We start from the raw sequence: 24728 nt of genomic DNA, 5'->3' as shown, positions 1-24728 counted from the left end.
ATAGACCTCCCCCCCCTTAAGTCGAATGTGTAGTATAAATTAAAGCTTCGAATTATACGAAGTTGCATTATTTCTAAACCTTCACTTGTTTTTATAGTAATAGGAAAATATATTTCTCATTTCCGTATTAAATGTAAACCATTATTTCAAAACCATGCTTCTGTAAGACTAGATTGGAAATTAGAACCTTTCTCGAACTTCGTCTATAGTTTTGAGATAAGGAGTTTTCATATGACCATGGGATGACCAAAACATAAGAAAACTAGGGCAAAGTTTACGTACTAGTTCTACAAGATAAACAAGTCCAATTCAAACTTATTTTCTTTTTTCCGACCAGTCACGTGCCATCGCGTATGTTTGAACTGGGTGTTTATATTATGACGTCATGGCCTTGCCTACAGATGCAGTGACGTGCCCGTGTGAGAGTGAGTGTGAATGCGTGCGCGTGCAAGATGGCGGCCTGTGGGTGCTTGGAGGAGACAAGCGGCGTGGAAAGGAAGGTTAAGACCGGCAGTGAAGGCAGTTTCCATGTTTTTGGAATGTCCCGCAAGAACGGTTTGTTAAAACAACGGTATTCCTACGGGGATAATTCAAAACTTTATATTGGTAAATTTGAAGGAGAGTTTACTAACTGTTTCGTGCGCCTAAATGATGTCAGTGAGAAAGTTCAAGGAAATTTGGGTTTGTCCGAGGGATTTAATATGTTAAAAAGCACCTTACCACTGAGATCAGAGGGTCAACAGTCCGGGGTCAAAGTGTTTGGGGAGCGCCGACCACGATTAGACCGATCCCCCAGTACAGACAGGTAAGTTCTAGGATTAAGGTCTAATCGACTTGCCCTTCAAAAACTAAACACTGACAGTGACTTCCTTTGTCTCGTTCCCGTTACCTGGTTTATAGTTCACCGTCTCCTTTGCACTGACTGGCATCGTAGTAATGGCCTAGTTCGATCGTTTTGGTGCGTAGTGGCAGTTTCTTATATTGTTAAACACTCTACACAACTACAATTTAAAAATAAACCATTAATTAATATAAGTAATTCAAATTACGCAGTGATTTTCATAAAATAAAAAAATGATCATCGTGAAGGTTAAATAGGTTCCTATTGACGTATAAGCTAGTTTACTAACACTTCAGTGTCGGTTTGTATATGTGTACAGGGGCATAAACATAAATCTGTAAAGAGGAGTAGGTGTTACTTTTAAAATAAAAGGGAAATGAGTTCCGAAGCCATACTGGGAGGTTTAGGTGTACTTAAGATAGTGTACTTTTATGGTATCTGAGGCTGTTCTTACACCTTTTCAATTCAAAGAACTTACGAGTAGAAGCAAAGAGGAATATGTAGTAATATGTAAAATACACTATGTCTTTGTTTTATACATATGAGTACAAAATAACTTTATTCGACAGCTGCTCAAGTAAGCTTGGTATGATGAAGTGTTTCAAATCTTAACTAAATCCGAAATCCTGTAATGAGATCCTTTAGTAAATTCTATTATATCATTGGTGGAAATTTAGGATATACATTTCAATACCCGAAGGGGACTGAAATATAACTAGGGGCGGTCAGAAACGTCTTTAGTAAAACAATAGGATTTCATTATATAATATATATACGACAAGCATGACTTGGTTTCCTCCATATCTCTCTAGAACTGAAATTCGGAACCTGTTTTCTTGTTTCTTTTAATCTATAGGCGGAAACTACAATTTTAAATATGCCCCGGTTGCATTGCGAATCGAAATTTGACTAATGTTAAAATCCATCATTTGGAGCTATGAATTCGGAGATTTATTGTTTGCTTTGGAGGAACGAGGCCATGTTGAATGATAACGCTTTGGATAAGCCTGTGTTGTCGGTACCCTATAGAATGGCGGGGAGTACTATAGTGTTTTAGTTCTTCTGGACTTAATCAATAGGTAATAATTATGGAAACCATATAAGTAATGTCGTTTTGTTACATCAGAAGAACGTTGCACTACCTGCATTGATGGAATTATGTTGAAAAAGGACTACAATTATTCCAAAGTAATGGTACACCATGCCTTAGTGCAGTAGGCCTTATCCAACAATAACTTGAGACCAAAAATGTCCACAATTAACCTTGATCATTTAAAAACGTTTTGAATTCAACTTATCTGGTCCAGAATCTTTCGCAACGTCACTTTGAAAGACAAGTCTCGAAATCTTAGTATATATGTAGCTATTTTTCAAGAGGAGTGGCGGTTCATACCACCAGATGTGAACCAACAGTTGATGGCAAGTGATAGAAATAGGGTTGACCTGTGATTAACGCGAACGTGAGCCAGCGTTCTATTGAAATGTGTCCCAGCAGCAAAACACGACTCTTCCTTTTCAAAGTGTGTTGTTCTAGTATTTTTATAGTATATTTTACAAACTTGAAAATGAAAGTTTAAGTGTTTGTATTTCATTTCTTACCATGTAATAAATAATTTAATAAATTTGAAGACTTAGCTTATCGACTACAAACATTTTCATAAAAGATGCAGTTTTTCTCTGATGCTACTGAATGTTGTCCAGTAAACGACTGGGAATTGATATAGCATATAAATCAAGTTTGTTTTTTCCACAAGTTTTTACATCTGTGTAAGTTACAAGATTATCGAATAATTCCAAATTTCTGAATTTAAGTTATTCTATTAGTGTTAATCTAAAATGGCATTACTACCATTGCTGTAATTATAATGTGTTTTATTTTTACACTGTTAGAAAAGAGAAATTCTAAACCAAGTATCAAAAGTTTAATTTGAACCATGGCTCCACAGTGATTATCACAGTTTTTTTTACACCCTAACACTCAGTGGTGTAACTTTGTTTTCAAATGCAGGGGGGAAACAGTTTCTGTAAGTAGGATATCAGTGAGGGTAATCTATAAAAAAAAATTTAAAGCGTGGGTACCTGTCCCCCATGAAAATTACGCCTATGTTTTACACGTAAAATAATGTTCGTATCATTTAATCTTATTTCCTATTATTCTACGAAGTCACAATTTTGGAGACATATAACCAGTTATAATGTCTTCCATATATTCGTTTTCCCCATTATTCCCTTAGGAATGGACAAGTTCTCATCGTCACTTATTTCCAGACCTGACTAACTCTTTGAAATTACGATGCTGTTTCTCATATGCTTGGTATCTATATATAAAATATTTTATTTTATACACAAAAAGTATAAGTAGCCAGCATCTAGTTGTGTAAACATGTAAAACACGATAATTTTCAAGCAAAATGCTTTTTTTCACACTTTTTTTGTCTGAGTTGATTTTTGACAAAAAGTATATTGATACATATGTAGTTGTTTTCTCTTATGTGGGATAAATTACTTGAATCTGCAAAACCAAGTTTTTGTCCGATCTCAGAAAGTTTCAGAACGTCACTTCTTCCTTCACTACTGTTTTATGTTAACATATATGTGTAGTTTGCTATTTGTGATCTAGTTGTGGATTTTCAGGCTTATTTCTTTATTTCAAATGCTTTATCAAGTGACTTAACTCGTCAACTTCCATACCTTGTTTACCAATAACATATGGCATATAAATGTATATATATATATATATATTACATTTCTAAAATATTTTATACCACATCGCAAACAGTTTGTTTTATGACACATACTGTTAGAAGGGGGGGGGGGTCATTTGTAACAATATGCTGATTATGCTCTATTATTTCCTAATAATCAACATGAAACAAGCAAACCAAGACATAAAGGCATTCTACCGAGGGACAGGTGATGTACTGTTGACTCTTGTTAACCTGCTCAGAGACGATGATGCTAACAATTTTGCCTTTATCCAAAGATGCTTTTTATTTGTTATTGAGGGTGATAAAATAACTTAATTTTGTTTGGTTTGGTTTTATTTAAAATTTTTATCAGAAGAACCACTTATAGTTTTAACACCAGTGCTTAGAAACACCATTGTACATCACTCTACAGTTACTTAGTTTCGAATTTGACAGTATCCGCATAACAGACAATTAATACCAAAGATTTTAGCAGAAAAAAATCAATGAATGAAAATCGAAAGCTAGACAAAAAACTTGTTTTTTCATATCGAGCTAGCTTATGTTTAAGATGGCAGCGAATGTTTTATAACTTGCCGACATAAGTTTCTTGTAAACCACAAAGCTATACATTGGACTGTCTTTGCTCTACCCACTGCGGTTATCGAAACCTGATTTTTAGCGTTATAAGCCCACTGATTTGCCGCTAAGCACCGGTGGAGCCGTCATAAGAAATGGTGCATAAACTCGTTTTTTTATGTGATTGTCGACGACAGACTCTCTGAAAAATACTTGCACATATAGTGTTTATATTTTTCAGGTATATCGCTATATAAACACCATATTTCACTGGCGATCGTAAATGCACTGATCTAGGTTTAAAAAAGTGGTAAATAACCTTGTTTTGATTTCATGGATATTGAGAATTAGTTTGTATTTTTCAACAAAACATGAACGAAAAAGAAAAATACAACTGTTTGTTATATGTGATTTATTGTTGTGTAAATTCACTTTTATGTTGTCATGAATAAGAATATTTAATTAAAAGTCATTTATTTCGATTTATTTCATCAAATGCTGAAGCTACTAATATAAGAAAACATGTTGAAAAGCACGCTAAATATATTAGTGGATGTGTTTGTTTAAAATAATTGAGTCAAGAAAAACTTTTTTGTGTGTGTGTGTGTATGTAACAAAATTAGGATAAGGTTGATGCTGAAACGTGCAACTAATGAAGTGGACTTGCGCAGTAGAAGCAACAGTTAATGTACTCGTAGAATTAACCGTGAATATGTAGTCCATCCTCAGGCACTGTATATGAAGACGAACAAACACGAAGGTTGTGGCCTTTTGTGTTTTAATTTGATTGAATGAACCTCAACGGTTCATTTTATTAATATATTTGTTGTGAGCACAGTTTGATCTTTCGTCCACGTACAAAACATTTCACTCATTTTGATATGTAATTTGCTTCTGAATATAATTCCAGAATCTTATTGCTATGAACTTGTGGTTGGTTTTTGTTTTTCTTAAGCTTGATAGACATCGAGCAGTGCAAAACAATGATGTATCTGTTCTGTGTTTTGAAGGTAAGCTGTAATGGTACTGTGGAGTGGCGTGCACATTCCAAGGCCATTGTCTGCATGTTGTTGCTGGTGTATAGTATTGTCAATGAAAAACAAACTCACACAAATTATAAGCGTACTAGTGAAGGCCCGATGGAAAACAAGTATCTGGTATGAATTACAAATCGGTCGTCCATTGTACTCAGAAGTAAAGCTCCAGCATTTATTAGTTCCAGTATCTTTCTGGGATAATTTATTTTCTTATCACAGCCACTTTGTGTCTAAAAGCATTAGTTGCGCTGTCCGTAAAGATATTCGTTGTCTGTATATAAGTATTATTACGTTACGAAAGTTGACCTTCCGGTAAAGATACAGCAATATTAATTATCAAGATGAGCTTTACGATGTTAATTACAGTTTTTGTAGTCTGAACAGCGAAAGAGTTTGAACGCTAGAGGGCGATGTAACAACGAGATTGTGTAATCCCCAACAATGTGTAATAAATAGACAGTGAAGAAACTGCGTGCTAAATTTCACAATGTTGTGAACTATTTAATCTGTAGAACTCTACGAGTAAGGAATGTGTCGTAAAGTAAGGACGCCGAGTAAGCATGACTGTCTGTGTAATAGCGATAACTCTCCACGAACGCCAATTGTGGAGGGAAGTGTGCAGTTATCCTCCTAAGAATATTAGACGAACCTGGAAATAAAATGTACGTGATGTAAAGCTACAGTTCAACCTAACACCAGTTCACATATTATTGCATTTTCGTTTTACATAAATTCGAGAGCCTTTAGGGGTGCTAGACTCCAGGACCTCCGAAAGAATTTATTCTTCCCCAAAATTAAGTCTCAAATGAATTGACTGTAAGAAGATGATAAAGCATACCTGATTTTGTGTCATGGTTTAAAGTAAATGTGCCATATACTAGCTATAGGCCCTGTTATTACACAATCTATATAGGACCTGATACTACATAATATACATAAAAAACAGCCAACCAAAGGGATTGTGTACTAGAGTGAAATGGCTATATGAAAGTTAAAACGCACTGTCACTACATATTAGGTATAATAAATATCAAGAAAGCACTGTCTTCTTGATAGTGAAAAACTATATGGTAGCTAAAGGGCCATATGTTATATATAATAGATACCAAGAAGGCATTGTATACTTGATAGTGAAAAACTATATGGTAGCTAAAGAGCCATATGTTATATATAATAGATACCAAGAAGGCATTGTATACTTGATAGTGAAAAACTATATGGTAGCTAAAGGGCCATATGTTTTATATAATAGATACCAAGAAGGCATTATATACTTGATAGTGAAAATTTTCTTTTCCCCTTTGTTTATATATCATTTGTACACAACTTTTTTCGCAAACAAGGTTTTGGTTTTCAATCATCATTTTAAATCCATACTTTAAGACATAATTCTTGGATTTTACGTATTTACTTATTCAGAACTAGAAGTCACAGAATGCAGTATAAATTATTAGTTATAGATTCACGTATAACTTACGCTATTGTGAATTACCTTATTTTTAACCTTGCTGTTGCAACATACACACGAATCTTAGTAATTATTTTGTGTTTATAATTTTAGAATATGTCTTTTTGAAGTAAGAGAGCCCATGGTGTTTTTGTACAGTCAATGATTATTCGTGGCTTATGAAGATTTTAGGAAACGTACAAAAATGTGCTTTCTACAATTTCAACTGATGAAAACGGACGCAGTTATTTCACTTCTTAGTGTGAAATTTCTATCCAAGTACAAATTGCTGACACTTTTAGGCCTCTACACTTTTTAGTCAGCACGAAAGTAAACCTTACCCATTACTTAGCATCTATTTTTACCACAAGGATCGCTGTCAACGTTTGTATTTAAGGCAAAACTACTCAGGCTACTGCCCACCGTCTATAATTTCGTACTACTGACCAGAGGGGCAGTAGCTACCTATCACCCACGCTAAGAGATTAACTGTCACTCTTATAATCCAACCACAGCTTAAATCACGGATAATATTTTGTGGCATGCAAGGATTCGAACCCGTCTCGCAAACTCTGAAATTCAGAGCTTTACTATAGGGTCAACCCGCTCCTCTTTGTTGCCTTTTGCTATATAGATGATTGGTATTAGTTGATTAATTGTAAATGTATACTAAAAAGATAGTGAGTTAATAAGATAACATTTTGTGGTTTGATATCTATGTAACATGTAACACTTGTTGTTTTAAAGAAATATGTATGTAGGCTACAACAATGAAAACATGTACATATAAATAAATAGTTTCGTTTAAAATCACTGAGGTCATAGGAAAAGTACTTGTAATGTTAAGACTTGATTTGAAGGTTGTTGACTATGTTTAGTAATGGGAAATCATTCATCTCTCTGAAACGTCTGATGCATTTTCATATTATTTGACACCAGAAATACAGAAATGACTCTTCTGAAAGTAAGCAGACTGCCCAGCTCAGAGAGAATGGTCACAGGAGGAGGCAGGTACCCTAGCTAAGAAGGGAAAGAGCAGGATAAGCTTTGCTGGGTCTTCGACAAGACTCTGCTGCCAGGCCTTTACATACTAGTAAGCTTTTCTCATAGCAATAGTCTACTGGCCTAGTCTACTGGCTTTGTGTCTATACCCCTCTGTAGTATGCCTTTGTGTCACCGTTCGGCCAATTAGACTGGAAAATGGAGCTGTAGTGATTCATGTGGCATTCTCGTGAGAAATTGAGGATTAATGAATGCTGTTGCTTCCAAGTTCTGAGCGGAGGCTGGAACTCGAAGGGGCACAGCTGTTAGATTTCTTACTCGACCCTCCACCGTGTGTTTATCAAAATCAGACGATATTTAGTGTGATGTTAACCCACGTTTTTTTAAAGTAATTTTTTAAGTAATAGACTATCTTGCTAATACCAATACTAATTTTAATATTTCCTTCACGTGTAACACAGTAAGATATTTGATTTATCAAACTTCAATATATATATATATATTGTATATATTTGTTTAATTTAGCAAAGGTTCTAATGAAAACTATCATGAATATTTGTGAAATACGTTTGCCGTCCCCTTCACATACACATAACTAAAAAAAAATAAGATTTGCTCAAAGTAGAGTTACAGGTTTTTGTTTGCTTTCAAGTTTAATGTCTCTGGCAGCTGAGGACTACAGCTTCAAGTAGTGGAGTAGGCCTTTGGTAATAATGTACGTTGTGTCGTAGCGACTTATAAAGTCTCTAGTAAGCAAGACACACACACACACCAGTAGTAACACTTCACTCAAGTACAATCGATAACAAAGGTAGTAAAATCATTATGTTTAAGTATTTACTCACCAACAGTGCAATCATATTGTACTGCTTTCTGAACCAATATATTGGTTGAGATTTTAGACTATTACTGTATCCATATGATAGTCGAATCGTAGTATTCAAATGTATACTTCCAGAAATTATAGACTAAAATGACAGATACTAAGTAGAAACAATCTTTAGTTAAAGAAATATTCCAAATATAATGTATTTTCTGAATCAGTTCGACTCACCTGCATATAAAATGAGCTGGTTGCTAAACTTCTTTCATTAGCTAGCTTAGCTTGTAACTGGGATTTAAGTTATATCTCCAATAAGTGATATTGTCGTATAACAAAAAACGATGGACTTCATTCGATATCTATTCGAACAACTGCCACAGACTGAAAATTTAAAACAACAACGACAAAAATATTTGTTCAGTTATCCCCGGATATGTTTTTCATTGTCTCGCCCTCTCGTGATAGATGCACATGTATGTGTTTTTTTGTGTAGTACAAATTTCGTTTCCCTTCCTTTGGTTTCTTTTAAGGTGTTTTTTTTAATACATGATCTTTATAGTCCATCAGTCATATCAATAGTTCTTAGAATAACAATTACAGTGAACAATGTGATGAAACTGGGACAGTTCTTTGAAACCAATTTTCTGACGTGTATACATATCGTTCTAGGGACTACTGGCTTTTAACACACTGTGACAGAAACTTTTTATGAAGAACGTGTAAACATTCACTCTATTAGCAGTTTAATCAACATATTTACGGTAACCAGGGTTAGACTAATATTATTAGTGAACATTTAACGATAAAAATGCCAGTGTATAAGCTTACAAGATATTACCTGCGGTAAAAGTTTACTACAAAATTATTTGGCAATATTCTACACTATCTCTTCCAGTGAACAGTGTACAATATATTTGTGATCAAATGTATTATTAGATTTAATTCTACTCTAGTAACTCTGGAGAACAGTGTACAACATCGTACTTGTGCTAAATTGTATAACTGCATTATTGATGAATATTCTACTCTAGTCATTCTAGTGAACAGTGTATACAACATCTTGTGTATTATTAGATTAAATTCTACTCTTGTAGCCCTATTTAACAGTGTACAATATTGTACTTGTGCTAAATTATATAGTTCTAATAGATAGTGTACAACATCATACTTATGCTAAAATGTACTAGTCTATTACTGGTGAATATTCTACACTAAGTAGTTCTAATAGACATTATACAACATCATATTTTTATTGAAATGCACTTGTCTATCACTGGTGAATATTCTACACTAAGTAGTTCTAATATGCAGTGTACAACACCATACTTTTGTTAAGATGTATTAGTCTATTACTGGTGAATATTCTACACTAAATAGTTCTAATATACAGTGTACAACACCATACTTTTGTTAAGATGTATTAGTCTATTAGTAGTGAATATTCTACACTAAGTAGTTCTAATATGCAGTGTACAACATCATATTTTTATTAAAATGCACTTGTTTATTACTGGTGAATATTCTACACTAAGTACTTTTAATAGACAGTGTACAACACCACACCTTTGTTAAAATGTACTAGTCTATCACTGGTGAATATTCTACACTAAGTAGGTCTAAATGACAGTGTACAACATCATACTTTTGTTAAAATGTACTAGTCTATTGGTGGTGAATATTCTACACTAAGTAGTTCTAAATGACAGTGTACAACATCATACTTTTGTTAAAATGTATTAGTCTATTACTGGTGAATATTTTACACTAAGTAGTTCTAATACACAGTGTACAACACCATACCTTTGTTAAAATGTACTAGTCTATTGCTGGTGAATATTCTACACTAAGTACTTTTAATAGACAGTGTACAACATCATACTTTTGTTAAAATGTATTAGTCTATTAGTGGTGAATATTCTACACTAAGTAGTTTTAATAGACAGTGTACAACATCATACTTTTGTTAAAATGTACTAGTCTATTGCTGATAAATATTCTAAACTAAGTAGTTCTAATAAACAGTGTACAACACCATATTTTTTTATTAAAATCCACTTGTCTATTACTGGTGAATATTCTATACTAAGTAGTTCTAAATGACAGTGTACAACATCATACTTTTGTTAAAATGTACTAGTCTATTGGTGGTGAATATTCTACACTAAGTAGTTCTAACAGACAGTGTACAACATCATACTTTTGTTAAAATGTACTAGTCTATTACTGGTGAATATTCTATACTAAGTAGTTCCAAATGACAGTGTACAACATCATACTTTTGTTAATATGTACTAGTCTATTACTGGTGAATATTTTACACTATGTAGTTCTAATACACAGTGTACAACATCATACTTTTGTTAAAATGTACTAGTCTATTAGTGGTGAATATTCTAAGTACACAGTGTACAACATCATACTTTTGCTAATATGTACTAGTCTATTAGTGGTGAATATTCTACACTAAGTAGTTCTAATAGACAGTGTACAATATCATACTTTTGTTAAAATGTACTGGTCTGCTACTGGTGGATATTCTACACAATGAATACTAGTTAACAGTTTACAACATCATAGGTGTTTTCCAAATGATATCTGTATTATTGGTGTTTTGCATTAGTCATTCTAGTGAACAGTTTACAATATCATTCTTATTTTAAAAATCTATAATCTTATTGGTCAAGATTATACACTAGTAATTAAACTAAGCTGTGTACAACATCATACCTGTATTAAGAATATATTACTATATTACTTGTGAATATTCCACACAATTTATCCTAGTGAACAATGTACAGCATCATACTCGTCTAAAACATATATATATTACTGTATTACTAGTGAATGTTCTACTATAGTAATTCTGATGGACGGTGTACCACATCATACTTGTGTGAAATTCGATGACGAGGAACCCACTTTGAGACTAATAATGGTTGGAGACGACTTGAATGGGTAATGAAGAAAAACTGATGACAAAACCTTGTAGAAACGTTGTACATTTGCTGTTATGTTAAACTTGTATTAAAGTTTTCTTCATTACCCATTCAAGCCGTCTCCAACCATTATTATACTTGTGTTAAAATGTATTATTAGAGAATAATTTCTCAAGTGGTTTTTAGTGAACAATGTACTAAATCATACGAATGTTACTGATGAACATTTAAACTTTCAGTAAACACATTGTAATATCCTACTGATAGCAAGTAATGTATGGCAGCGTCGTAATTCTGGTATGGACATCTACCTTAGAAGAGTATATAACTGTGGTAAATCGCCTTCATTTGGAAACTGTTTTGGTAATAAATTCTGCAAGAAAAGAATAACGCAACATTCGTTTTTACGAAGAGTCCGAGACAATAATGAACAGTCTATAAGATCTTTGTATCTTAATCAATTTACAGCATTTATTTTGTTTTGAATGTTCTAAGTACGTGTTTACATCTCGTGGACAGTCTACGTTGATATATTTGTCCTTAATAATTTACAACACCTAATATCTACGTACGATACTACATCACGTAGACGGTCTACAACAACCTATTTGTCTTAAATAGTATAACGCATTTTATTTCTTTATGTTGATCAGTCTACGTACATCTCACGAATATTAGGAACATTGCGAACCGTTCATACTATAATTCTTGCAAAGAAACAAACTGCTATGAGGGATGTTCAGAAAGAAACGGGATTATGTAACTCTTAATCCAATACTACCACAGATTAAAATCAATAAACGTACACTAATATTGTTGAGGAAGTGGGAAGACAGAAAATACATGTCAACACTGAAGTTCGATGTATTTTCTCCAGCGTTCTATGAGCTTCACGTCACAAAGTGCAGTTAGGTGTAATATAGTTGTGTTGTTAAAGATCCCATTGTGCACAGGCAGCGCTTTGAGAACATCAGTTGTTTGTAAGTGTTGTTCAAAGAAACCGTATACTTAAGAGAACCGCAAAGACGATTTTCGTCATGCACAGTTTTGACCATTAGGATATATGCACAATCATTTTTACCCTCGCTTGTAGGTAGCTTGCTTTGATGAGAAGTTAATATTAATTGATTACAGCACACTGCTCAAAACCAATGAGAGTTTCATGTATTTGTAAATGTGTGATAAGCTACTTATTTCGAAAATACATACATATAATGTCGCAGTGGTTATAATTAAGCTACAACCCGCTCACATCCTATGTATAAAAGCATATGCGATATTACAGCAGTAAACTTACAGGTGCGAGGCTGCTACATAAAAACTGCGCGAGGATCGTGACATCATTAGTGATGGTGTAAATAGTCCTTTCTTAGGGCGGCAGTCATGCTTTTTCTGAGGTAATAACTTTGGTGTAAACGCTTGTTATGTGTCTTTAAAACCTATGTCTCTAACATACGGTAAAAGTACCTGAACTTTAAACAATGTAGCTCTTAGATGTATGTGTGGTACAAATGATAAAATAGCTTTGGTTATTTGTTGTTAAGCGTAAAGCTGCTACACATTGTATAGGCTATCTAGGCTGTGCCTACCACGGGTATCGAAAACCGCTTTTTAGTGTTACAAGCATTCAGACTTACCTTTCAGTAAAAAACAGCAAAAAACGTCAGTGAAGTTGAAATGTTTACACGACTTTTCAGGAAGCAGGTGATTTTCTTTCCAGAATCACATAAATGTAAGCTAGAGTCTCTGTAATTACTTTATTCTTCGTAAATATGACTATGAATTCGAAATGTACTATGCAGGTAAATTGTTTTTGGCATGAAACTGCTTATTTTGTGCTGTCTGTCTAACCATCCGTGAACCGGAACGTAGTGACAGACTAAATACTTTTAAAAACAGGCATTTGTTCAGTTTCTTATTGAAATATTGTTTCTAGTACCTCCTGTTTCCATTTCTGGGAAGTTCTTCTACAGACAGTAGTGGAAAGAAAAAGACTTATGTGTAATAACTGTCTTCATAGGAAGGTGATGCAAGTTGGGTGGGCAATGCACATGTTTGGAAATGTGACCTCAGAAAAATATGAAGCTCTTGGCAGTGGAACTGTTTAACCATGAACAAACGGGGAGGGGGAGTACTTGAAGATACTGATATCTTTCAGGCGGACAGATATTGTAAAGTTTACGTTACACATATGCAACTTGAGAAGAAAAAAAAGGCATCTTCTTGTTTGACATCTATTTATTTCAGACTAAACTGTATTTTTGAACTCGAAAAATTCACTTTCAAAATCTATCTGTCGATTGGTTTAGCTTAAGTTGCTATTTCGTCTGTATTAAAAGTTACCGTAACTCCAAAACAGGAATATTATCTAATGTGATCTCTTATTGTGGATTTTGTGTTCTACCGTTTTAATGAATTAGACTTCATTTCACTTTTTTTTATATAAAAGCTCGCTATAAAAATTAAATATAGTTAGTGATGTGAAACTACAAAAAACGAGTTACCTAAATCTTCAATATCTGAAAATTGATGGAGTTAAAGGTATAGTGAAAAGGCTCAACCATGTATAAGAATAGACCTCTCGAAATCACCCGTCCGCCCCATACACTGTCAAAGTAACCAACCCAATATAAACTACACCTTTACATCTATATATCTAACTGTTCATTAAATTTCTATATGAACTTAAAGTAAACAACACATACCTGAGTAAGGAAGAACATTATAATAATAATCTAATAATAGGTAGGCAAACGATTTATAAACATAAGGAAAAGTGTTATTAATGGTGGAACATATGTTTCGACAGAGCATTGGTCTGTCTTCTTCAGGTACGATTAGTACTAAGCAATTCAAGGTTTATATACTATTACACATCTGAAAAGCGGAGACAACTGTTAGGTTCTATTTCATGTGTTAAAATATGTAGAAGCGAATTCCGGGTATCCGCCTAAACATATCACCAATAGGTCAAAAAATAATTTGGGCTGAAATTCTTCTTCTACATCAACCCAAAACTAAAAGAAAAAGAAAGCGTGTTTAGAAACTAGAAATCATCAAAGCAAATGATCTCTCACTAGACCATGATAATAGCCCTAGCACTATCAACCGGATTTGGCAAGGTCTATACATTGTTCATACACTTGATCAGACTTGACCTTTACCTGTATCCTGTCACCTGCTGACACCATTTCCGTCACATTTAATCATTGTATCTATTGTCTTTGTAAATATATATAAACATTGTATTACTTGTATTGATCATACCCGAAGAAGACGGACCAATCTTCTGTCGAAACATGCAGTGTGTTTCATGATCAATAAAATTATTCTTTATGCTTATAAATCGTTGTTTGCCTACCTGTTATTCAACAATACATACCACATCATCAGACATGTCTTTACATGTTTTGAATAACAAGTGTAAACCAAGGCTCCTATAGCTTTTAATTACTATCGTCCATAATCAAGATCCTATTTTCAACCTTATCATTACACCACTCAGAATTCTCAAAATACATTTAATCGAGCATCTAACAAGTTAAACATTCAAATCAAATCAGTTTTAGTTTATTTCTATGCTTCAAATCAAACATGTTCAAGTTTTTGGTCTCTCTTTTATAATCAAGGTTATTTAGAACACTGGTAGAATGATGCCTCTAGATTTCGGTTTTACAAAGAATTGGCTCATGGACCAAAGAACATTGTGAATACATAAATAATGGATTGTCGTTGCACAGGCCTTGTACTATGTATAGTTATTTGCGTTGTACACAAACTGAAGTAAAACTTGGTTTGCTATTACCCCCCCCCCCCACTCCTTCGGTAAAAGATAATCCTCCTGTACACTTTCTGTTGTGTCCTTCCGTGTCTTTCAGTCAGTTTTGACCTATTTCAATTGGTCAGTCCTATAGGGCACCATTTAATAAATAAGCCTTTTGGAAACAAAAGCATTAGCACTGACCTTGAGGCCAGAATCAGGATTCCAGTCGAGTTTGTATAAATATAAAGCCTTAATCCATTTTATATACACATGAGACTTGCAGCTGTAGAGATTACCACTCTTGTATCATTATCTGCTTTATTACCCGCTAGAGACTATTAACTATTTCTGGGATGTTGAAATAGTTGATCCCTGAAATATATTTTCTACCTCTAAACTTTGCACAAACACATGCATAAAATATTAATTTAATGTGGATCTAAAAATTCCTTAAGAAATAATATCCAACCTTTTCATAAAACAACTATAAAGTACTTGTGAATGGAATGTGTATACATCGATAATAGAAACTGAACCTTCGCTAACTAGTGGATGTTGTAAGAAGTTAAATAGCGAATGAACCTTCGCTAATCAATGGATATTGTGTAAGAAATTGCGTAGAAACCGAAACGTTTCTAATCAGTGAATAGTATGGAAGAATTCAGCTGTAACCGAACTTTCGCTAATTAGTGAATGATGTCCAAGAATCTGAATAGTAACTTAACCTGCACGAATCGAAATGAAAAACTTGTAAAAAAATTGAATACGAAATTAAACTTCCACAGTAAGTAGATGGTGTGTGGGAACTGAATAGTTAATAATCGCCAGTTGTAACGCGCATAATCTTCGAGCCGTTGTAATTGTACGTATGATACATCAGAACCGCGTATCTGTTGTTGTTTTCTTAGTGGAAATTTACACAATGGACTATCTATTCACCGCGTATCTGTTGTTGTTTTCTTAGTGGAAAGTTACACAATGGACTGTCTATTCACCGCGAATAATCGAACCCCCAATTTAACAATTTAGGTCTCCATTGGGGGGACAATGCAGAGAGAATAAAACACATTTCTGTCGCAAAGAGGGGAATGTGAAAAGATTATAGTTTCGGACAACTATATTAGAATACCCAAGATATCAAAGTCCGGAAGTGATGTTTTTGAACATGGAGTTGATAACCGGAAATGTATTTATACATATAAATCTTCTGCTAGTTTTAAACTTGCAATTTCTGTATAAAATCTTTTTTTTTTTTCAGTGGTTTCCTGTTACAGTGTATTCAAAAAAGGAAACAACTTATTTACGGGAAACTCCCCCTGTTCTGGGGAGGGATCGAGTGAGTTGCTGTTTCTTTTTTTGTACGTAATATATACTCTTTTACTTTTTTTTACTGGTACGAGAACGATGACACTGGTGGTGGAAGTACGTCTCTACAACCTCTACTTTGTAATCGCTCAGAGTGGCTGTTGGTTCCCAGCTGTTGACGTTTTTATAGTAATGGAAATTACTTACGAAGTAAATAAATTATTTAGATATAAATACTAAAGCATATAAACGCACATGTGATGCGGTCATTTGCTTTTGCTCATGGTTCCTTAGAATTACCGAGAAAAGTTAGTACTGAGAAATCTGCACAGAAAATACCCATTTTTATAAATAATGAACCAATATCTTCTCAGTTGAGACAGGAAAATATTCATGTTACAACTGTTTGGTTTGTTTGTTTGGAATTAAGCACAGAGCTACACAATGGGCTATCTGTGCTCTGACCACCACGGGTATCGAAACCCGGTTTCTAGCGTTGTAAGTCCGCAGACATACCGACATACCGCAGACATCTCACGAGCATTATAAATGAAATTTTTGATGATATAGGCTTACGAACTTCGTTAACAGAAATCGGACAGAATTTACAATCTTATAAACAGGATAAATGGGTAGGAGTAAACTTGTAGTAAAAAATAATAACTGGTTAATGGTGAACATCTGATAAAAAAATCGAATGAAGACAATTTATTTAATATGTGAATTTCTAGCATCCGAGGCGCTTCATAAAATTTTTTTAATCGGAATAAGTTTTTTGGCTTCACAGTCGGTTGAATAGCGCTAGTAAAGGTGAGGTAAACTCATTATTATTGAATTGTAGATTTTTTCTCGAAAATCTTGACAAGCAACAGTTAACTGTCGTTCCTACTTAGTTCCATTTACATGTAGATAAATAAAATTAAGCTGAAAATATCTATATATTCCAATGGACTTCAAAAGGCACAGAATAGTACAATAGGTTGTTAATATTATCATTAAGTAGATTGTTTTGATGCAAAGCTATACAACAGGCTATTTACGCTTCTTTCAACATGGGGAATCGAACCCCAGATTTTAGCGTTGTAAGTCCCTTAACTTACCGATATCCACAGAAGGACTATTAGGTAGATAAAATATAGACCTAAGGAGCTCATGAAATATAGTATTAATTAGGAGTAACACTTTTTTAATATTACGATAATTATAAAATATAGTATTAATTAGGAGTAACACTCTTTTAATATTACGATTACTATAAAATTCGAATTCCAACAGGGAGATATTTCCATAATTTGTAAATGCTACATTGAGACTATTTTATTTGTATACAAATGGTAAATACTTTAACTTTACATTCTTCGTAAATCTCAGGTGTTTCCTAATTAAATTTTTTCATTTTCTCATACTCACTGCATTTTTTTTAACTAAAAGAAATAAATACATAGATATAGCCTAGCACAAAGGCAGAAATGCATACAAATAAAACAATGAATGTATGAGCCAATTTGACAATAGGGCACTAAAAATTGAACAAATCTAATACGTTTCTGATTGGCGAACGGACGTCGCTGGAACTGCTGTATTTTTGTCAAATAAATAACGTCCAAAAATGCATTAAAAATACAGTGAGAATGAATATATTTCTAGGAAACTTGCTAAAGGGAAAGTCGCAATATATTCATGATTCACTTTTTTTTAATGTTCATGCTTCGCTGCGTGTTTAAGCTAGAAATACAGTATTTGTTCGTTTCTTTGTAGTTAATCACAAAACTTAAACACAATCACTTATCTGTGCCCTCCACGGGTATCGAAACCTGGTTTCTAGCGTTATAAGTGTCCGCAGGCTTACCACTGTGCTACTGTGTTTGGAACTATTACTGAACTACTTGTTGAATCATGGTAAGATTTCTAAATAACAACTAAGACTTTGACAAACATCAAACAAGAGAATGACAGTCATTTATCATACCACGAAAGGTAACAATTAATGTTTGTTTTCAAAGCGTCAAATGTTTCATTTTAAACGATGGTGGCATAAAATGCTACTAGTGAAATTTATTTTCTAACTTCACGTGCAAGCTGCGCTTTTGCAGTTTTTATTTGACTTATAATTGAAAACTCTTAAGTATCCTTATTTCAGAAAACTGTTTACAACCTATCTATAGAATGTCATCCAAGGCATCTAGTACAGCAAGTGACAGTTAATTTGATAGAAAGATTTTAATGGTAAGAATATTAATACATGTACTGTTATGTTCTTATGAAAATCTACAAGATGGGATGGGAGCAAACCATATGTATGAAGTACAGTACATATATGTGAAATCTTAATTAACATGTTCAAACAACAGAGATGAAATACACTTTCCTCCTAAAAAATGTTCATTTACTACAACAGATGAGATATAATAACATTCGTTCTTATGAAAATTCTTTATTTACTGAAGCAAGGATGGTCAAGAAAAAAAGTGTTATTTTAAAACCTGAATCGAAGAAGGCAAAAATAATATCATATATATGCATAATTTTTTTCTGTGAGGCAAGTTTTGTTATACTTTTATAAAATAATCAACATGTTTGTATCATTTGAATGTACAATTTTACAATAAGATTACATAATATATTATTGGTTTTATTACAGAATCCACAAAGATTGATTAGGAGAACTGTTACTGAAGAATATGTGTTGTGAACAAATTAAGATTGTATATTGTGAAAATGAACAGGGAAAAATTAAACAAACCATTTACTTGTACGGCTGTACATTGTGATTCATCGTTTTTACGCAAAACCTTTTGGTAGTAATAAAATTGCCCCCCAGTGGCACAGCGGTATGTCTGCGGACATACAACTGCTAGAAATCGGGTTTCGATACCCGTGGTGGGCAGAGCAGAGATAGCCCATTGTGTAAGTTTGTGCTTAATTACAAACAAAAGTAATAAAATTATCTACTTGTATATGTGTGTGCATTTTATGAAAATGGTGTTTACTTTTATAATCATTTCTTAAATACCAGAAGCACACTCTAACTTTTTATTTTATAAATATTTAGATTTTTATGTAAAACTATGCCTATAGTACATTTCTTGTACAGACATACATTATATATCTGTTTTTTTTTTTACATTAAAACAAAACCAAGTTTTTCCACACGAAGCATGAAAATAAATTTATGATCTGTGCACAGAAAGTTCAAGGCAAAATATGTACATAAAAGAGAGGGTAATTAGGTATTTATACTACTGCTGAATAATATAGGATAGTTTGAAAAACATTGTGAGGTATAAGCAATTAGCAAATTAGTTGCATGGTTTCAAGAGAGATATCCAAGTTCTATTGACTTCTGTGTTAGGTTGACTTCAGTTAGTTCGATGTAGAAGGCTCATTTTATTTTTTCGAATGTCGTTCATTACCCATTATCTTCGTGTTATTCCATTTTATCATATAACGTTTTTCTTTGACAGGATTGGCTATTGCCGATCGATCGATATGCCAGTTGTGTCTCCAAGTTCTGACTTTTGTTTATCTCTCTATTTCTCCAACTTATTGGGGTCAAAATTCGTAAGATATTTTGTAGATATGGTTTTCCTCTCGATTGGGTCTTTAAATGGTTTAGTGTGTGTTAACTGCGGTCGTATTGTATTGTGGTTTCTCTATACTGTTCTGAATTTATCATATATGCATATCCTTTGTATGTCTTCATAGAGACCACTGATATATAAGAATATTATGTTTGTAATTTTCTTCTGCTTATTCTTGGTGTTTGTCTTCTTTATTTTCCTCTTTATCAACTGTCAAGGAGGGTCATAGTAATGGGTTCTCTTCGTTTTTCTTAGTGTCATCTGCATTGTACACCTTAATTCTGGAGGCTAAGTAGTTTATAATGTCCATCTTTATACTTCTAGGGTATTTGTACGCTCTTGTGGTATATGAATTACTTTTTTGTGATCATCGCGTCTAGGAATAGGAGTTTGCTATTATATTCTAACATCAATAATTGTATTGTTGGATATTGTCTATTCATGTGATTTCTGAAATCTTGTCTGATGATGGGGGCCACATGTCATCAACGTATCTAGACAAAATCCTTGGTATTGGAGGTTACTGAGTACTGGTGGTAAGGCTAAACTTATGGCTTAGTCTTATTGTGGTTGGTAGTAATTTGATTCATGCTGGAAGTTGGTTGTGTTAATAGATAAAGTTGGAAGTCTTATTTTGGGTACGGTCTTTCAGAGTTCTGCCAGTTTCAAGTTGTTTGTGGTGTATGGATGTGTCCAACCAAATCACTGAAGTAACAAACCTTGAAACACTATAAATATAGGCATCTCTCTAAAGCCATTCAAAGAATTTGGCAGAAAGAATCCATAAAGTCAGAACCATCTTCAGAGGTTTCAACAAAATACGATCTCACTTTGTGCACACTGAACCACCTAAAGGAGAGCTAAGTACCATATTCAACATCCCTTATGTGTGAAGATTTCAATCAATCAGAGAAAAAAAGATCGAGAAAAGTCATATTTTAAGAGCATAAAAGACATATAAGAACAGTGGCGCCAATTGGGGGGGGGGGTAGCTGCTGCCACCCCAAGCCTAAAATTATGTTTTCTTTGAGAAATGTAAATTGTCTATTTAATAGGCCATGTTTATAGGAATTACTAATATACAAAGAAGACAGTCCAAATTTCCATGTTTTTTTCTGTTCCTCACAATTCTCTGGCTTTTGCGGAGTTATTACAGTTGATGTATGAACTCATGGCGTCACTATATAGGGCTTTGAAATACCAACTATCATGTCCGTGAAAAAAGGTGAAATAATAAAAATGGGGTAACACGAGTAATTTTTAATATGCGTTTATAGATGTAGGGAGAAAAAAATGTCTGTTTCATTGAAGTTATCTTGGTGGGGTAGACAGACCATTTTCCAAAATATGTAACACGATTGTGGACAAAACATTCAAATAATTTCTGTTTTCTTCAGATGGACTTGTCGATAGTGTTAGGGTTTTATCGATTTTTGTTTCATGTGGTTTATCAAACCTGTTGATCCTACGAGTTATTATTATTATTATTAATATTTTTTTACTTTTCATGAAGTAACGCTTAGTGTATAATATATATATATATATTAGTTTCGAGTATATAACAAAAATCTCAACTTTTAACATAATCGAAGTGTGTTGGATACAACGAGTGAGTACGTTAAGAAGTATATACCAGCATAAAATAAATTTCTCTTTTACGAAAGCGGAGCACTCACATCGTGTTTACTACGGACCAAACGTTCTTCAAGGACATGCTTTTTTTTTAAAACTCTTTAAAGATATACTGGTCAAGGGTGGACCGTGTTATCTCTGCTAAAGAAGTATCTCCGGTTATTGAAGGTCAACGGCCGGAACTCTGCTGTTGTAACAGGCTCGTGAATTGGGGTGGGCCAGCTATATATTCCAAGAATTTCATCGTTAGTTTGAACCATTTTATACGCTTCTTTGCCAGATGGACTATTGGTACCAGTAAAAGTGTCCCATACACCTTCAAAATTCCAGAAATTAAAAGGTAATGAAAGACCAAATCTAAATAATAAAACCGAAGCGTATTGAGTAAAAATCATTTAAATGATGTAAATGTTCTCGAAACGTTTCCCAGAAATTTATCGTTGTTGAATAGATGTCACTGAACAGCATGTCCTTGATTCACAAAAATAGCGTCGGCAGCACATTAAACAATCATATGTAATAGATATAATGAGATTGTATTTACTATAAGACATAAGGTTTCTCTTGTGAAAATTTAATTTAAATGTGATAGATATAACGAGATCGAGATCGTACTAACTACAAGACAAAGTGTTCTTGTCAAAGTTTATTAAAAATTCATATACTTTTTATGTTATTATTTTTTTCTAGACATAATTATGATATCTTTCACGGGCCACTGAATATTGTTAGAAATGTCAGAAAATAAAAATAAAATTTAACTGTATTTTTTAAATTGAAATAATATTAATATACATTTTGTAAGTATTACAAATATGCATTTTTTTACCGTACTTGTTACTATTTACTCTCTCTAAATTTTTTCAGTTTATTGAATTTATATGTAACTAACTCATTTCAGTTATCACATAATTTGTTGTCTTTGCTCACTTTTGCTTGACTTATGTGACATAAAAACGTTTTAACTATGGTTTTGTGCCTGAATTCATATAAAAAATAATTCCAAATTCAACAGAATGTGTTTAAAATCATCATAGTTTCTCCCCAAACTTCTTTATTTACAACGAATTGAAAATTTTTAGAAGATATATTTACATTATGTATTTTCACAGCGATGTATTATCCAACAAAAACCCAGTGTTTGTGCTGAACTTGTGTCAAGTTATGAAGGTTAGTAGACTTGGAATGAACAAACATATACCCAATAAAAAAACCAGTGTTTGTGCTGAACTACCACCAGTTAAGATAGTTAAGTAGACCTGGAATGAACAAACATATACACAATAGAAAACCAGTGTTTGTGGTAAACTGCCACCAGTTAAGATAGTTAAGTAGATCTGGAATGAACAAACATATACACAATAGAAAACCAGTGTTTGTGGTAAACTGCCATAAGTTAAGATGGTTAAGTAGATCTGGAATGAACAAACATATACACAATAGAAAACCAGTGTTTGTGGTAAACTACCACCAGTTAAGATAGTTAAGTAGACCTGGTATGAACAAACATATACACAATAGAAAACCAATGTTTGTGGTAAACTGCCACAAGTTATGATGGTTAAGTAGATCTGGAATGAACAAACTTGTTATTAAATATAAATCCAGTGTTTGTACTGAACTATGAAAAGCTATAACGTACATAGACTTGGAGTGATCAAATATATATCTTATCCAATAAAAATGCAGTGTTTGTGATGAAATAGACCTGGATCGAAAAAACAACTAAACATTTATATGTATATATATATATGTATATGTATATTCAGTAAAGCTTTGTGTATCTATAAAGCTAAAAAAACAACAACATAAACTGTGGTCCTGTTCATTTTCATTACATGTTTTACTGAACTTTAACAATTTATTTACTTCTAAACTGTGGTTCTGTTTGTTTTCATTACGTATTTTACTGAACTTTAACAATTTATTTACTTCTAAACTGTGGTTCTGTTTGTTTTCATTACGTATTTAACTGAACTTTAACAATTTATTTACTTCCAAACCTTATCTGATGTTTCCACAATCCTATTAATTTCATGAGTTATTTGACCTCACTATCAACCTTTAATTTTAAAACAGAAGGTAGGTATATTCCAACAGTCAACCATCTCTTACCCTTGGGAACAGTCCTAGCATAGGAGTTACGAAACCCATATATTAATTTATTTATTTATTTATTTCTTAAGGAAATTAATTCTTCTATTCCCTGCTCTATAACATGATCCTCAGTATAAAAATAGATGTGTAGAAGTTACATAAATATATATATACTCATTAAGTACTGTTGTGATATAGCTTAGTTGTAATTCCTTTTGTTATTATAATACTAAAGAAGAATTGTTATCCAGTCTACTAGTTATTTTCTTGTAGGACTTCAATGCTAGTTTTCAAAATGAACTTTTATTAGTACTACATTATTATGTTGATGTCTATGCTTACACAATTTTTATGTATTCAATAACTTTATATTCTGACCTATTATTATATAATACCATTACTGAAATTTTATATTGTTTTTATATACACAGAACGATCTTTTGTTTCAATAAAAAAAAATTGCATTGAATGAAACCAAACTTTTTTTCTTTTTTAAATTAGTACTCTTTTGGGTTCATTCAGTTACCTAGACAACTACAGAACCAACACAAACAGTGTTTGAATTTAATTAATTTTTCAAAGCCAGCATGTCAACTGTGATTGTAAGCACAAAAAATAGAAGCATAGTTATTTAACTAATAATGAAAATTGTATTCATTACAAAAACAAAAATGCATATGATTTAACTACACACACATATATTTTTAATATATTTGAACTAAGGAAAGTAACATATATTTTTAAAGTTTAACACCTTTTTACAGTTTCTTGTTTTATATCTTTTTAACAACGAGTTGATGAACAGATAACCTTACTACGAAACCTTAATTTTCACTTTGGATTTTTATTTTATTATTTATCCAGTTCGGCATCTGATTTAATTACATAATATATGTTTCGAAGAACCAACCATTGCAAATTAAATAATAAGTAATATTGATTGAAACTTTTTATGGATAGTGAAGTGAAGGAAACAGTATTTTAATTTCCTTTTGACT

At 32.9% G+C, this 24728-nt stretch overlaps 1 protein-coding gene across 1 annotated transcript in view; it reads left to right on the top strand.

Moving 5' to 3' along the window:
* Positions 1–460: 460 nt before the first annotated feature.
* LOC106463549 (zinc finger protein AEBP2-like) overlaps positions 461–24728 on the top strand; it is a 98386-nt gene continuing 74118 nt past the window's right edge. The window contains exon 1 of the mRNA XM_013923599.2: positions 461–805. Within this exon, the coding sequence (XP_013779053.2) occupies positions 540–805 (266 nt within the window). The 5' untranslated portion in view covers positions 461–539. The remainder of the gene's footprint in view (positions 806–24728) is intronic.

Source organism: Limulus polyphemus, unplaced genomic scaffold (assembly GCF_000517525.1).
Source record: "Limulus polyphemus unplaced genomic scaffold, Limulus_polyphemus-2.1.2 Scaffold1435, whole genome shotgun sequence".
Lineage (NCBI taxonomy): Eukaryota > Metazoa > Arthropoda > Merostomata > Xiphosura > Limulidae > Limulus > Limulus polyphemus.
The sequence above is the reverse complement of the archived record's forward strand: the minus strand, read 5'-3'. Positions and strand labels throughout refer to the sequence as shown.